At 36.9% G+C, this 17,384-nt stretch overlaps 2 protein-coding genes across 3 annotated transcripts; one reads left to right on the top strand and one right to left on the bottom strand.

Moving 5' to 3' along the window:
* The first annotated feature begins 3,681 nt into the window (after positions 1-3,681).
* Positions 3,682-4,947, top strand: LOC105038625 (calmodulin-like protein 3). Its single transcript, XM_010914488.4, has one exon. It carries the CDS (start codon positions 3,697-3,699, stop codon positions 4,402-4,404), a length of 708 nt encoding a protein of 235 aa, XP_010912790.4. The 5' UTR covers positions 3,682-3,696; the 3' UTR covers positions 4,405-4,947.
* Positions 4,948-13,556: 8,609 nt separating this feature from the next.
* On the bottom strand, positions 13,557-17,147 carry LOC105038624 (transcription factor bHLH153). 2 transcript variants are annotated; one of them, XM_073260233.1, is made up of 6 exons: positions 16,903-17,147; positions 14,782-15,000; positions 14,607-14,672; positions 14,417-14,482; positions 14,279-14,329; positions 13,557-13,976 (listed from the first exon to the last, which is right to left on the bottom strand). In XM_073260233.1, exons 2-6 carry the CDS (start codon positions 14,977-14,979, stop codon positions 13,851-13,853), a joined length of 507 nt encoding a protein of 168 aa, XP_073116334.1. In that variant the 5' UTR covers positions 14,980-15,000; positions 16,903-17,147; the 3' UTR covers positions 13,557-13,850. The 2 variants fall into 2 exon arrangements, with proteins under 2 accessions (XP_073116334.1, XP_029118435.1); XM_029262602.2 differs by lacking the exon at positions 16,903-17,147 and adding an exon at positions 15,162-16,282.
* Between the last annotated feature and the right edge of the window lie 237 nt (positions 17,148-17,384).

Genomic DNA, 17,384 nt, shown 5'->3' with positions numbered 1-17,384 from the left:
TTTCATAGTAAAGTTTGCATGTCCCGTGGAGGCGAGCCCTTTTGTGGCTGATCCACGTATTTTGATTGTTTTTTCCTTTTGTTTTGTTTCTTCTTTTTTTCTGCTGCATCGCATGGTACTGAAAAGATCTTGGAAGGTGATGTCCAGGCCAGACATCCACCCAATAAATTTTATAAACTTTCAGAGGTTAGAAAGTATATAAGAGAAAAAAAAATTTTTGATGAAACGGAGGTTTGGCCACCCAAATTTATTGGGAATGAATTATTTACAATGACAAAGATGAAAGGGTTGATGAATGGAATATACAGGGATGTTGATACGAGTCAGAAACAAAATAAAAGTAGGAAAGTATAGAGCTAAAATAAAGATTTGAAAACATGGAAAACATACTAACATTTAGATAAGTTACAAGAAATATGTGTGATTAAAAAAAAAGTTGTTCATATGGAAAAAAAAAACTCATATGAAAAAAACTCATACTCCATCCAAAATTTTCTATGAAAACATGAAGAACTAAAAAAAATCAAACCAAATCAAAGAAATCCATAAATCCTTCATCATTCGAGCACAAATCTACCAGATTAAGCTAACAACATCTAAAGAAATCTAAATAAGGAAGAGAAAAAGATTGAAGGTGATGGAAGGAAGAGCAACAACCGAGTTGACTTTAACATCAGAACTACTCTAAGCTGTTTGCTCGGAAGATGTCAGCACCGGCCAAAACTCTTCTATTCCACTAAAATTATATTCAATGAGATCAAAACCAATCTCAATCAAGCACTCAAAAAAATAGTGCAATATGCGGGAGGAGTAGAAGCAAGGTAGAGATGTTGGATGAGTTGGGATTATGAGCGATGAGGCGAAAAGGCTGGATCAAAGGGGGAGTTAGCTCGGGAGAGAGAAAAGGGATGAAGAGTCCAGGGTATCGATTTGGGAATAGAGATTTGGAGAATCAAAGGCTTCTACCATGCTTTTGAGCATCGTAATCTCATCAATGCTTTAAAATGTCGTAAAAGGTCGCTGTTTCGAATGCTCACAAAAAACATTGGGAGGGGGATACAGGATATGAATTTTACCAATGCTTCCTTTTAACATCAGCAAAATTAAGTCGGTAATTCCTCTAATTTTGGTTGTATTATAACACTCATTTATAATAAAATACAAAAATATATAAACTTATAATCTTTATAATTTATAATTATTTAAAAAATATATAAATATTTAATTTTAAATTTAATTAATAATTTTATTAATTGAATATATATAGTTAAATTTATTCATATATATTTATAATTTGGACTAGTAATTGGCCCTTATAGTTCAGTGGTACAGCATCCTTGTCTTGCAAACTAAAGGTCCGCAGTCCGATCCTATGTGAGGGCAATTAGTTTAAATATATTTATTTCAATTAATGAATTTTGATTCTTCCATAATTATTGAGTCACTAGTAACATTTATTTATTATTGTTTCAGAATAAAATTCAATTTTTATTGGCAAATTCCTTTTTTGTTTATTTATATAAAGCTTTTATTTGATAATACTATTTTCCCCCGAAATCAGAATTACAGAATAAAATTCTATTTTTCAATTTTTATTAGTTTTTATCGCATTTTTATTAGCCAATTCTATATTTTCCAAAATCCATAATTTCTCGATAAATCTTATTTTTCTCAATGTCATTAATTTTTATTAACATTTTTCTAAAACTTATAAATGTTCCGATTATTGTGCCAACCACCCACGTGCAATCCTTATATGACTTTTTTTGCATTTTCCAATTTCCATATTACTCCTTTGAATTCATTTACATTATTTTATTTTTGAAAATATACTGTCCCTTAAAAATCCACCTTAACATTTCTAACATTCATATAATCAGCCTTCTCCCAGTCCCAGATTTTCTTTTTATTTTTTTCAAGTTACCACTATGAATTATTTATTTATCAAAATCTGATAATGTTTCCTAATGTACATTTTACAAATCACCCTTTCAGCAGCATCTGATTTCACTTTAATATTTTTAGTCGATTCTATTTCTAATCTTTTGGCTATTTAGATGGGTGATTGGTATTAAGATGTCTAGTTGGTGTGTGCAAGGTGGAAAAATGGAAACATTTCAGCACCATCCATATGTTATTACAAAGGCTGAAATTTCAATCAAGAAAAAAATATAGCCTGAGTAGAAGAAAACAAAATCAAGTACCTTTTTCAGTTATTAATGAATTTTACTAATTAAAAAATTCTTTATTCATATATTGAGCTGATTCATAAATAGAAGACATGTTTGCTGTTGAAGTTCCAAAACAGTATGATACATGGTTATCAAGTTAAAACTGTTATAGATTGACCAAGGTAGGGACATATTGCTCCAAGGGCTCTTAAATGGAGATCAACTACGGACCCATGTGACCCATATTTACCTGATTTATGAGCTTTTGTGCTACAGATCTTGGCATCTTTGGGAGGCATTGTATTGTTATGGAGCTTGGAGATTGCTGATTATTTGTTTCCATTAGATGGCACACCGGTCCATTAGTTAGTAGCATTATTTGTTTCAAAGCACGGCATTATCTGTGCTATGGATGGAAGGAAGAGGTTGATATGCTTTGAAACCCATGCAATATGTGATCCGGCGATTGATGTTGCCAAAGAAGATCAATCATTCTTTCGCGTTAAACATACGGCCCAAACCCCTGATGCATTGCATCTATGCTAGATTTTGTAAGATATATATATTAAAATTTAATCAAGCTATTTGGAGCTGCATCATTTTTGGTTCTTCATCTTGGTCATTAGGTAATGCTTCCATGCCATCCGACATCTCCAATAGCATGTTTTGTAATAGAGGCTGATCAATTTCTCCAACAATATGAGAGAGCAGGAAAAAAAAAAAAAAATGCTATATGTCTGGGACATGGCTAGAAACGAGCATGGAACATGGCCTCCATACAAAAAGACTAGAAGACCAGAAAAGAAACAAAAAGAGCTGAACATGGCCCCCTGAGATTCTTCCCAAGTATTTAACACACCATTTTCCTTTCTTGCTGCAACCTATAGCTACTTGAGCAAGCTTTTACCCAAGTTTACGTCAACCGTGAGAGAACTTCTTACCTACCAAACAAAATTTTAATGCATGCCATCATGTTCCCATCAACCAAATGGACAAATTCTTTAATCACCATGAACTAAACTAAGCAGGCACCACTTATCCAATCCCTATCACACTGAAATGCTGTCTCGTAAACAGTAACACACCCAACATTAAACAAACTTCCCCTCCCACGGCTCACTCCCAGTTCAACATGACACAATGCCCTCTCTTTCTGACGTACAATCCATAAAATTTATCAACCAAAGACCAATCTAATGTCCACCATCCACCCACCATCCACGAACACCATATCATACTTCCCCCCAGCATCATCACACCAGCACCATTCCCGGCCTTCATGCGCCTCTCGGAACGTATCTCCTGCCGATCCCACGTGCCACCTCCCTCGACGTGTCATCCGACCTGGCCCTCTACCTCCCATCCTACGACCCAACTCGGCCGTCCTCCCCCTTTCCCGCGTCCAACGGTCACCAACTTGGAAGACAAAAAGGAAAAAAAAAGGCCGTTGCCAACGCGCTTTGGCTACCAAATTATTCTTCTTTGATAGCCTCAACCGTGTGGGGACTGCAAGTAAACGTAACCGATGGCTTTAAAGCCACCATTTCTTCAACCATTCTCACCACCTATTCCTCCCCACCACTCGTTACATTGGCAATCCCCGCCACCACCACTTAACTCTCCGATGCCAACCGTTTTCCTAAGGATTTCCCTCATTTGCCACCTCCTTAATAGCCTCCTCCACTATTTCCTCCCCCACAAGCTTATTTCCCTCCTCCTCCCCTCCTCGCGCTCCTCTTCCGGTCGACCCCGTGTGTTGATCCTGGCGACACCGCCGGAAATGGACCCGTCGGAGCTGAAGCGGGTCTTCCAGATGTTCGACCGCAATGGTGATGGCCGCATCACGAAGAAGGAGCTGAGCGACTCCCTCGAGAACCTGGGGATCTACATCCCCGAGGGAGACCTCGAGTCGATGATCGGGAAGATCGATGTGAATGGTGATGGCTGCGTCGACATTGAGGAGTTCGGTGCGCTCTACCAGACGATCATGGACGAGCGGGATGAGGAGGAGGACATGAGGGAGGCCTTCAACGTGTTCGACCAGAATGGCGATGGGTTCATCACCGTCGAGGAGCTCCGGTCGGTGCTCGCATCGCTCGGGCTCAAGCAGGGGAGGACCGTCGAGGACTGCCGGAGGATGATCAGCAAGGTGGACGTCGACGGGGATGGGATGGTCAATTTCAAGGAGTTCAAGCAGATGATGAGGGGCGGAGGGTTCGCAGCCTTGGGATGATGGTGGTTGGATGGAAGGAGGAGGACAAGGGAAGGGAAGCAAGGGGAAATCCTTTTATAGGGGTTGTAGATAATGGTCGGAGGGGGGGCCTTTGAAGGGATTAAAAAGTACAAGATCGAGAACTCGACATATTCATGCAGTATGTTGGTTCATTGGATTTGATTGTTTTCATCTTGTCTTTTAATTGGATCCATGTTCCTTCTTTCTTTTCATCTTCATTTTTGGCTATGTAAAGTTTTAGTTTGTTTGGGTTGTCCTTCAATTTGGCTCCTCTCTTTCCCTTCTCCTTCCAAGTACCAACACAGCTTTAACTCAATTTGGGAGATAAATGCACCAAAGGAGACTGAAATATGTTAAAATGTAGAGTAAGCTGAGAATGGAGGAATGTATGGAGTGGAATCTTGGTTGGTGGCAGTGAAAGGAAGTGAGCACCAAGAAATGCAGGCCCAAGCTCTTGTGATTCTCTCAAGAAGCCAATAAGATGTGATCCAGGAAACACATTTGATGCAATTAGTTTAATAATAGGATTTTTTTCCCCCAATACATATCGTTCTTAGAATGTTCTCCTCATATTCTTGTTCCCCCTATTGTGTTGAATTTTTCCTCAACTTTTCTCCATTGATGGTTTTGCTATGGGGTGGAATCTTTGATGTGTCGGTGGGTGCTGAGTGCCAAGAAGATTAGGCCAGAGCTCTTGTCATTTTATCAAAAATTCCAACACATGTGATCCATGAACTTGTTTAATGCAATTAGTTTAATAACAGGGGAAATTTTTTTCTGTTGTGCTGCCCGTGTCTCTTGGTTCTTTTGCTTCAGAATTTTTTGGTCTTATATTCCTGTTGCCCTGTTTGTGTTGAATTGTTCCTGAAATCATGTTTTTGTCTACAAGTTGGGATTGTCAATAAAGTAATCAAAGGAGAAAAGTTCAATTGTCAAATAACAATGCGAAATTGGTCGTATCAAACTACGAATTGAAAATTTCATAACTTTTGTGTTTCGAGAAACCAGATGTTTGGACCAATCGACAGGTAATTGAGTTTGTCAAATTGAGAAATATGCTGAAAATATGACAAATGTGAAGAAAGAGAACAGCTAACAGTTGCTTCCTTCGTTTGCACATTTTAGCCATCTATTTCTCACATGTTCTAGAAACACACTGAGATGATCCATGCATTCAAATGGATGCACCAACTAGGATTTCTCGGACCAACGTTGCAGTCCTTGATAGATTGATGCACAAAACCTTCATCGATAGCCATCATTTTCATCTTGAAATGATTAATGGCCTAAGGGCCTAGCTTGATAAGGGCAGTAAGGCCTAAAATCTCAAAGCATCAACTCCTAAGGTGGATCAAATTCAAAGAAACATATTGAATAATGCCCCAAAGGAGACTGAAATATGTTAAAGATGTTTTGCATGGAGTGGAATCCTTGATGGTGGCATTGGAAGGAAGTGAGCACCAAAAGTAGCAGGCCAAAGCTCTTTTAGTTTTAGCAAGAAGGCCAAAATATGGAACTAACGTACGTGTTTAATGCCTAGGTTTAATAATAACAGAGCAAAACTTTATTCTGTTGTGAAGCCCATGTTTTTTCTCTTCTTCTTAAAAAACTGTTGTCTTATATTCTTGTAATAACCTTGATGGTGTTGAATTTTTCCTCAGCCCATGTTTGTTTAGAAGTTGAGGTTGATGAAAGCCATCAAGAGAGAAAGTTGGATTGTCAAAAGAAAAATGTGAATTAGTTGTGTCATCAAACTTGTGAAAGGAAAATCCTTGCGATACTTGTGTTTCTAGAGAGATGTGGACCAACCCATAGCTCTCAGAGTTTGTCAAATTGAGAACCTGGTTAGGTCATGGACAACCAGACCTGTACACCAATCTAGGTAAGTAACCAATAGGAAAATGCTTCGTCTCCCCAAGAATAGTATGTGAAGGGAAAAAGAAAAAAGTATCAGCAGTCAATCATCTCTTTCTCATGTCTTATCGAGGATTAAGATGATCATGCACCTACTTGTATTTTTGTGATATACACTGCACTTCTTTTTTGGACTCACAAACCATGTCTTAAATTTTTTTTTTTTTTTTTGAGGGAATGATCTAGTTTTTTTAAAAAAAAATAGATTTCTAACCAATGCATCAAGTGAGTGCAAAAGTCAACCATAAGGTAGACTTCTATATACTCAAGGAGATTGAGGCCTCAATACTCGGTGCAAAATCAAGTATGATATTTTGGAATGACAGTTAATATACTATTGATGATGATCTAGAACATCTAAAATACCTATGAATCCAGAATCATTTATTTTGAAGTCACTTACCTATATATTAATTGGCTTGAAAATTGATACTCATAATGACTTGATAAGATGTTTTCAAGTGATTATGGTTTAGTGGCACTCAAAGGTTTATAAGTTAAGAAACGATGGACCTAATATATTGAATTCTAAAAAAACATTTATTCTCATGGGAGCATTCAAAAGCAAACTTACTTTTTGATTTCAAATGGTCAAGTTGCAACTGAAATGTCTCCTCACTAAAATTACAAGGCAGGAGCATTCAAAAAGTAAACTTACTTTTTGATTTCAAATGGTCAAATTCCAACTGAAATGTGTCCTCAATAAAATTACAAGGTGACCCTTGGAAAAATAACTAAAGAAGGACCTATTATCAGGGGATAAATTTGGAGTCAAAAACTTAATGTGTTGGAAATCATCTCATAATTTCCAATAGCAAATTCATCATAAAATTTTGATTGAAATATAAAAATTTTAACAATATTAAAGTTCCGTAATAAATTGTATCGATACCAGGGATTTGGGTTTGATCTTGCCTTTACTCTGATATTCAATCAAATTTTCACCCAACCCCCTTATCAAAAGAAAAAAAAAAAAAAAAAAAAAAAAAAAGGAAAAAAGAGATGAAGCAAATATGTTGCAGCATGGTATAATATGCCCTTATGGATTGTTACATTCATTTAGTTTCAATAGAATAAAAATAACACAAAAACAAGTCTTGATTCCCATATTAAAAACCATCTGTCTGCATTATAATGTATGCTAGCCTCCTTTTTTATTTTCAAGGAAGACCTTTATATACTTTTATAAAAATCATCTTGTTTAAAAGAAAGCATCCCTTTGAACTGCCAATTTCTTAGTTCCTATACTATGAATGGCCCTTGGACCAGCCAAAGGTGAAGAAAACATTCCCATCACTATGTTATAATGTGTACCATGTATACGTGAGCTCATGCACCTAGGACGTTGACCACCTCCAGTTTTGGCACAAGGAAATGGCCATGGTTTCCCATGCAAGGCTCACACCGTGGTGTCCATGGGACCACGGCTACATGGGATCCACTCTTTGCTTAATTTCCTGCCTGACTACTAAATATATTTTATTGATACCATGTACTCAATGCCTCTTTGTTAGTTGTTAAAAGCAACAATGGGAGAACAAGCATGACACAAGTGAGAGAGGATATTCCCCAAGGGGAAGCCTCGCAACCCAATAGCACTAATGATGCATGGGAGTCTCATGATCTTGGTCCACTATATCGCCCCATATCGAGCAAAATGGGATGTATTAATATCGTACTAGTATGTCGAACCATCCCATACCAATACAGTAGTACCGCACCATACTATATACTGACACTATAGTAGGATTTCATTGGTACAGGATCTTGTATCGAGATGATAAATCTTATTCACGATGGTTCTTGATAAGATTTGACTCGACAAAGTAGGAGGGATCTAGACCCAGCTGATAGACAATTGTGCTATCCTATGGTGGTTGAATTCATAGAGCCAGACAAAAGAGAGACCTTAATAATTTGTATTCTGCACAAAAGATTGGCACTATTGATATGAATATTTTCTATTACTTGTTTTATTAACACTAAACAAAACCGGTAGCAATAAATCTTATTCAATGGTTCTCGTTACATGAAAAAAAAAAAAGAAGAGAAAATATCTATTAACATTGAACATTAAGTCTTGCACATCAAATAAGATACTAAATTCTACACCCAAATGAACCATAGAATCTTCTCATAATATCTCATGGTGTATATATAGTAATACATTTATACTATGGAGTTACATGTAATAGACAAAAATATTGACAGAGGACATAACAAGGAAAAGAAGAAAGAAGAACGGGAGGAAAGAGAAGACGAGAAGCAGATAGAGGAACTCAATATTCTGAATGCTCAAATTTTATTAATATAAATTATGTTTTTAATTAACATAGAATAGATTTATATAAACAATCCAAAATTCTACTAGGAATCCATATAAGAATAAAATATTAGGACCCTCATAAAATTCTAGTTATATATTCCACAAAAAAATGATTTTTAAAGTTTTACAATAAAATAATTTTTTAAAATTTCTATATTTGTATCTAACAGAAATGTGTCTAGATTTCTTATTAGATGGTCCTTCATCAAATATAGCATTCATTATTTAACAATCTTATTATAAGTATTGGGCTGCCCAACTTTCTCTTTCACATAATAAATAAAGAAATTTATCCAGCTCCTTCTTTAAAAAAATTAGAGTTATTGCTTTACTCAAAAAATAAAAGAGAAGAAGTTATTACTTATTACCATATAGAGATTATCCACGGCTTTATTTGCCTACACCCTTATCCAATACTTCCACTAATTATTAACCCCTATCCAATACTTCCACTAATTATCAACCACATCCAGCATAATCAACCATATAAAGATTCTCTTGAAAATAAAAATCCTACTGTATTAATTTATTCATAAAAAGACCAGATGAAGTTTATATATGTGTGTGTGTGTGTGTCCACTTATCCACACAGTAAAAAAAAAATCATAGTCTATATATATATATATATATATATTAACATCTTTAAAATACCTTCTTTTTAGTATTCAGCCAGTCCAAAACTAAACATTTGAGACTCTCCTCAGCCCTTCTATCTTCTCCGCCTCATGTCCATCATCTCCTCCACCTTTTCTAAGCTCTCTCTTCTCTTCACATTTCCTGTGAGAGCTCGTGCAAGACAGAGATACGGCCATCACAAACGACACCACTGCCAAGGGCTTTGTAGTGAGCTTCAGTGACGTCATGCTGATGGTATCTGGGGCATCATTGGCTAAGGCCTTGATGAGATAATTTTCAAGATTTTCTCAAACAATTAATAAGCAAAGTAATCAAACGATCCATTAAAAGGTACCATAATTTTAAGATGAAAATTTATTTGATGTGAATCTTTAACTATTTAGAATAATAAGATTATTATTGCATGTCTTTCTCTAGATCAACTAGAGGCTACACAAATATATCATCAAAATTAAATATTAGCTTCTATAACAAAAATAATCATCACTAATAAAATAAATTTCAACAATAAACAACAATAGATGACAGATCTCATCAAGTATGAAAGCTTGAAATGACCAATAGATAATGCTTTTTAAAGATTGAAATTATTCAACTTACAGTTCTTGATGTCGAAAACAATATGCTAAAATTTTATCAAAATTAAGTTAAAATTAATTATCCGCTCATCCAATAAAGTAGCATCCTTTTTTTCTCGCATCTTTTTTTTCTTCCCTCTTCATCTTTCCACCATCTCTATTTCCACAAAGATTCTCTTGTCGCAAAAAAAAAAAAAAAAAGGGGACCGCATTTTTCTTTCAATTGTAGGTCCCACATGAGGAGGGGCCACACCAATATTATGGTCTAATTGCTCAGACCGACCCAATTGGGAGTCCTCCTTGCAAATTGAACTCAGGGCTACAAGAACACCGATAGCTAGATGACGTTGATGATCACCACAAAGTGTACCAGCAACATGAATTGGTTCATCGCAGTCCTGGCAGCAAAGGGCTCTATCCTCTACACACAAAATAAAAGCTGCCTTATCCTATCAAAAATATGAAAACAAGAAAAAAAAAAAAAAGAGGAAGTGGTACATTATACCATTTCTTCATCTGGCCATGACCTTGGAAAACTAGTAACTATTAGGAAAAGTAGCATATTGTTGAGCACTGTATTGTGACTAGATAGTAGATAAGTACTCTAAACTGTGTAAATGCCTTGGTCAACTGAAGTTCTATCTTTAACTTAGGACTCAGGATTTTGTCTATGATTAGCTTAAATACTTCCAATGTGCAGTGTTTCATCATCTTTCTATGATTAGCTTAAATACTTCCAATGTACAGGGTTTCATCATCTTTAGGTGAGTTTGTTCTTAGATTGCACATTGTGGGAATTCAGTTGTCCAAGTTCTGAGAGCTATTTTCTAGTATGTCCCTAAAATTTCTTTAAAACCTTTTAAAGATTGAGATTATGAAAAAGAGATATAAATTACTATGGATTAATCTTGATTTTCTGAGGATTCAATAGTACATATTTATCGCATTGAATAATCATGCCTAACATGGAATTTTTCTCATATTTGTAATACATGAGATTAATTTAGCTATGGTTGGTTTAGGATAATTATGTCAGTTGCTGCCAAAATCTGGCAAGGTTAGAATCATCATGAGGACGTTGTTTGATCCACAATGGTAAAACATAATCTACCTTAGAGTCGCAAATGTGTATAACAAAAAGATGAAAGAGCTTACTGGATTGACTCCGACCAGGTCCTTTGATACTTGAATCAAATTGGGCTTTAAAAGAATAGGAATGACGAGATTATAATAAAGAATTATAGGATAAAATGTTATTCTATTCTGGTTGGTCTAGTTTAGACGGCTTTATCTCTTTTCATTTTGGCCTTCTCGGCTTTCTGATGAGCTTGACCTTCTCGAATTTCTGATGAAGTCGACTTACTTGGCCCTTTGATGAGATCGGACTTTTTCGGCCTTCTGATGGAATCGATTTATTCGGTCTTCTGATGGGGTCAGACTTGCTTAGCCTTATGATGAGGTTGACTTACTTGACCTTCTAATGAATTAGATTTGTTCGATCTTCTTATCTTTCTCAGTCTTGTTAGCCCTTTCAGCTTTCTCGGTCTTTTCAGCTTTCTCAACTTCTCAGTCTTCCCAACTTCCTCGGCTTTTACAGCCTTCTTAGATTTCTAATGACCTATGGACCTACATTAAGGAAAGAAAAGAATATGACAGATGAATGCTATGAGCCTCTCACCATAAGAACTTTGAGTTGTGGGAGTCTTTCTCTCTTAAATTCTGTCTTTTTTGGGATTTCTTTGCCTTGTTCATATAAGTGTGGAGCAAGGATCAGTTATAGTTGGAGATGAAAATTAAGGGATGAGATATACATCTCTCATTATGAGCCATCATTTTTTCTCTTTATTTAAATATAAATCTGTCATAATCATCCTTCTATTTTTGAATTCTCTTAATAGCAAATATGCAAGTGTCCAGAATTCAAATCTTCATAAACTTACTTGCCACGTGTCTGTATATGATAGAGAGGCTAATTTATATGCCATTTCAATGCCTATTGCAGTGGATGCACCAACCCAATGCTGGTCAGTCCATGGTGAGTTGTTAACGCAGACCAATTTGGTAAGATTTCATATTTTATTCTTCATGAAGATGCACTTCTGATTTTAAATGCTGCTGCTGTGTTATCTCAGTGAAGTAGCGGATCTGCATGAACTGCCTAGATTAATCTCTTACAACGATTCCACGCTATACTAGGGGGAATATGGGTAGTTGTCTATAATTAGTGTTTTTACCCATGGTCAATCATTAGACAAAGTTGGCCAATCATATTTGGTGAATTTCAAAACATAGAAATAAGAGATGTTGTCTTGTGCAAGTAGATCAACGGGAAGGAGCTTGGTCTGACATTGTTAATTCACTGGTTATGATTTATTGATTGTCTTCAAGACTTTGTACCTATCTCCTTGAATTGCCCGTGAGACTTCTTGTGGAAGTAAATATTAAGTATATGATGCCAAATACAAGGAAGCTGCCAGTGTTCAATTGAAGGAAATTTTTTTTTTTTTCAGAAGAAGGTGGGTTATGGTCAGGTTTGAGAGATAAATTTATCCAACATGAGCCTTTAGCGACTTAAATAAGCGAGTTAAATGGAAGAGAAAAAATGCATATACTTTTTATATGGTTGAGTTTGACAATTGTCATAATTGAGGGCTTGTTGGTTTGGAGGAATGAATTATTTACCAGTCTCAATGAGCAAGTTGATAGCATTTTATATTAACAGTTGGCGCTGGAACATACATGATGTCAAAAGTTGAGCTTAAGAATAATGTATTAGATTCAAAGAGTTCTTCCCAACCTTCAAGACCAGGACATAGCGTGCACAAGGAATAAGGCACCTCATGCCCTCTCTTCTTCTTCTTCTTCACTTCCTTTTTTTTTTTTTTTTGGATGAGAAGGCGACTAATGGGAAAGGTAGTCCCATTAGTCACCACCTCATGCCCTCTCTTGTATCAAAAGCAAGAGTTACTTTGGCTGCCGTGGACAATTCTCCATAGGATATCTTACCATATCAGAAGCAACTCCAAAGCAGTTATTATAATCTGCTAAGAGGCTGGTGCAGCTAATTGTTTTGCAAGAGCTAATGGTGTGCAGCAACTAGGACCGTTTAGAGGCTAAAGGTTTTTTTTTAAATGGAAAAATAAAAAAGTTGGAGGCTAAAGTTAATGTTTAATATCAGATCTCTATATGCTTTGATGTAAAGGACTTCAAATACCAAACTCTTGTCAAATATACTTTTGTTTCTCAATTCACTTGATACACATATTGTGTTGGGATTGTAGCTCTTAACTTGTGCCCGGTAAAGGGACCATTAATTGGAGCCATTCTTTCTCAATATCTTTTGCAAAATAAATCGAACAACTGCTCTAAAAAGTTTCACTTAATTTTTTTTTACCCTCTATGATCAGTGAATTTCCTGGAGATACACAATCCAACAACAGAGAGAGTTTCCTGACATTAAATCAACAGCAAGAAAATATGCAAAGCCGTTGTTCAGATGAGAATGTAGCAGGACCAAAACTTGATAAGGTTTGTAACAACTATGCTAAGTTTGAAGACATGGAAATCTTGGTGGCATCCATGGGAAATTGAGGGATGAAAAAAAAGCTACGCGACACTTTTAAATTTTTCTCCTTTGGGTAGAAAGAGGACAAACAGGTAATGGCCATGCACTTGTATCTTTTTAAGCTGCAAGATGCGATAAAAATCAGAACCATATGCTCATATCCATTTCTTCAGTAGGATGAATGGTAATACATAACAGAGCTTTGGCTACTTCCCGCAGCAGGATGTTGATGTATAGCTCACGGGGCATTCTACTGTAGCCTAATGCTACATCTTTACTGTAGCCCAGTACTACATCCTCACCATAGCCTGCGCTACTAGATATGAATAGAGTTAGGATTTTAACTTGCAATCTATCTCTAAAGCTTCCACCATGATCATGATGCCATTTCTTTACTCAGCCGGAGTAAGTGATAAAACTTTGAGAGTTATGGTTGTCTGATTGAACCGGCAGGAGCCCAGAGATCAGCGCCATTGCTTCGGGCAATTCCGAGCGCAGAGGAGATCGGCATGAGACACAGACCACGACTTCTTAGGCTGCAGTGCTCAGCTTCCTAATTCACATGGAAAGGGAGGCAGAAATTAGTGAAAATTTTCTTGTTTTCAGCAGAAATTACTGAAGTGATACACCTGCCTTCTCTTTTTATAAATCTATATCTTTTTATTTCCAGCCAATTGATAATGTGATGCTCTGAATATTAATTTTGGTTTTTAATTTGAAATATGGAATTGAAGGTGGTCCTCATCCACTTGACACAATCTCTTCTAATTGCTCAAGCTTCCTCAAGAAGAAAGAGAAGAAAAAAGAGTGCTTAACTTCAGCATGATCAGAGGAATATGATCAAAGATATCTTACCTGAATCTTTCCAGTTGGCCTCGTCCTCTGCATATATGGACCACTCAGCACCTGATGACAACAATTCACATATTGAGAAATGGAAGTAAAACAACGAGAGAAATCATGGGGGAAATGGGAGGGGATCATGGAATGAACCTGGAGTTGATCATGGAGGAATTTGATGTATCCAGTGGCCTCTTGAAGAACCGATGCCGTGTCCGACTGCACTCGAACAAAAGGATGCTCGACTTCTTAGATCACTAGATAGGAATCAGTGGATAATGACCAGATGAAAGCAAAGAGAGTCTCCAAGTAGTGACAGTAATAATGGCAATCCAACACTTACCTTGCCAAAAGGTGACACCAGTTGTTGCAGCTTGGCTACTCGCTCTCCAATCTTGTCTTTCTTCTCCTGCTCAATTGGTCTTAAACCCCATCAGTATTCTTCCTATTCTTCAGTTGTGGATACATCATCTATGACTACATAAAGAAAGATGGAAGAAATATGGAGGAAGACTAACTTTGGTGGAGATCATGCCTGCTCCCCCACCACCACCACTGGTTTTAAGCCTCTTGGCAGTAAGGCCATTACAAGTGGTGGTGGTGGTGGTAATGCTGCTGCTGTGACTGTGACCTCCGTCGGCACCAGCGATGTTGCTGAGGAGGAAGCTATCATGGCTTCTTCTCTTCTGAACAGCAACCTCTGTCATCATCATCATCACCCCCTTTCTTTCTTACCGCTGTCAAAAGGTTGATGCCAAGATAACATTAGAATTGGTGAGTTAGAACTTCGAAGACAAAGAAGGAATCTGAGGACAAAGAATGAGATCAAGAAATGTGTGCGTTTTTTCCTTCAAATATCTTAAAACTATATCAGCATGCACTGGGTTTACTGCTAAACCTCATCAATTTGGTCCTCGTTTAGGCCTCCTTCCCCTTGGAACATCTATGCTGTCTCTCCTTGCCTCCCATTCTTTTTTGTTTCCGGAAGATGCCCATCACGGTATAAATCCAGCCAGAAACCTTCTCTCCTCTATTTGTTTAGTTGTTTTATTTCTCATCTCATTTACCGAGCCTTTTCTTTCTTCATTAATCTATGCATTTGAACCGGACATGTATCTTATGTCCTTATTCACAAGTCACAACCCTACAAAAAAAGCCAAGGTGGAGGAACCCTATTAACTTATTAAGTTTCGGCTAACACCTAACAACTCGGCTCTTGATTTGACCCGTTAGCTTAATGAATTCAATAAGTGCCAAGCTTGTACGGATTTTTATCTTTCAGAAAATGATTCACTATCTTCATACGAATTCACCATTGGATTATATGCACAGAAATATAAATGAAGATATTTAGAGTGCTTTTAAATTTATACAGAATGTGATCCAATGAATTATGTTGGGAAGAAAGATCGATCATTCTTTCAAAGATACAAAGATGCGATCTGAATCCGGTTAAGTTTTCCTTATTGTTGTGCTTCCATATCTGATACCACTTTTGTCAGTTGAAAATTTTTGTGTTTGTGCCATCTGCTCTAGAATTTGAAAGCTATAAGTAGGCCCAATGACTAAAAATTCTCAGCTGCCCCAAAATCGGACCCAATTTTAGAGGGTTCAGGGCCTCAACTTAAATTGGTGGAGCCCTATAATTTAAATTTTCCTCTTTTAACATGCACCTAATTTAGATCTTCTTTGTCATGTAGCAATTTTAGATGAACTCTTGCGTGTACAGTTGAACCACCATACATAATTTTTTGCACGCGTGGACCCTTCCTAATGTTTGATTTAAAATCATAATTTACACCTGAGGCTCCTTCGACTAAGACAGCTACTTAACAATGGGACTAACTAGCTACACCCATTGGATTATCTCGTCTCCTCGACGGAATGAATTATACCATAATAACCCTACAGTATTTTGAAGCAACACATATTTATAGAAAAGCTAACACTGGATGGCAATATATATTGTTAACCGTACAAAATTTACAATGACGATTTTAACACTTCTTTAGTATTTTTAAATATTTGATTTTTTTTTTTTTTTTTTTTTTTGATTCCTGTGGATATTTTTATTCTACATTGGTTTCAGACCCCAGTTCATAAAAAAAAAAAAAAACAAAACAAAATTCCAATCATTTTTTAGTTTAGTTTTAATGAAATCGCAGGTGCCTCATCACCTATATTTAAAAAATAATAATAATAAAAAGCATCCCATTTGGAACCCCCTTTTCTTCGTAACCAACATTAGCAACAGAATTACATACCTAAATCCAAACAATTTCCAGTCAGCGAGATAAGATAATATTTTCATATATAAAATCGAATTTGCCATACTAATGCCGGTAACTCTAAATTACATGCTTTAAATACTTGTTGACATAATTATTTTTGCTTCGCCAGTGGGCCATTTAATTGACACGTTTCAGTTAATCCAACTTCCGGGATTGCGGCTCACCATGAACCGTGCGGAACACCAAGAAGGCTCTACTGATACGTGGCCTCCTAGATCGTCCTCCACTCATCCCAGGACCCGACAAAATGATCATATGAATCCTGACTGTCTGATCTGAGACGTCCAAAACCTCTCCTTGAATCGAGAGAGAGAGAGAGAGAGAGAGAGAGAGAGAGAGAGAGAGTACCAGAATTCTGAGTAATTTGGAGTGAAAAAAATGAGGCTGAGGATGCCGGAATCCGTGCAATCCAGACAATCCAACCGCCGTGGATGCTGTCGGAAGCCGACTTTCGGACGGAAAATCCAACCGTATCTTTGGTCGGCCGCCGTCGGAATACTCAATTGCAGCAAGGATGAGAGAGAGAGAGGGGGAGAGAGAGAGAGGGAGAGCGAGCGAGCGAGCGAAGAGCGGTGCAAGGGTAGGAGAGTGCTTCCTCTTTATATATATATATATAAACAACGCAACTCCAAGCAAAAACTATGATATCTATTAAATATACGAAATAAAATCTTTTAGCTCCGATGATGGTGTTTTTTTATTTTTTTATTTTTCTGACAGCTAATATACAGCCCATGAAAAATGGGCCCACAGCCCATGGGGCGTGACATCGTGCTGTTAACCCGCGTTCACCTCAACTCGTACTCCGTGCTTGACCCTCCACTGTAGAG

This window comes from Elaeis guineensis, chromosome 1 (genome assembly GCF_000442705.2).
Source record: "Elaeis guineensis isolate ETL-2024a chromosome 1, EG11, whole genome shotgun sequence".
Lineage (NCBI taxonomy): Eukaryota > Viridiplantae > Streptophyta > Magnoliopsida > Arecales > Arecaceae > Elaeis > Elaeis guineensis.
Note: the sequence above shows the minus strand (reverse complement) of the source record. Positions and strands in the feature narration are given on the sequence as shown.

Excerpts from the sequence above, each read along its gene's own strand:
- LOC105038625 (XM_010914488.4), top strand. The coding sequence starts at position 3,697 with ATGGCTTTAAAGCCACCATTTCTTCAACCATTCTCACCACCTATTCCT.
- LOC105038624 (XM_073260233.1), bottom strand. The coding sequence starts at position 14,979 with ATGATGATGATGACAGAGGTTGCTGTTCAGAAGAGAAGAAGCCATGAT. Across the intron at positions 14,673-14,781 it reads CAGGCATGATCTCCACCAAA|GAGAAGAAAGACAAGATTGG; the intron begins GTTAGTCTTCCT and ends CCAATTGAGCAG. Across the intron at positions 13,977-14,278 it reads GGCCAACTGGAAAGATTCAG|GAAGCTGAGCACTGCAGCCT; the intron begins GTAAGATATCTT and ends CATGTGAATTAG.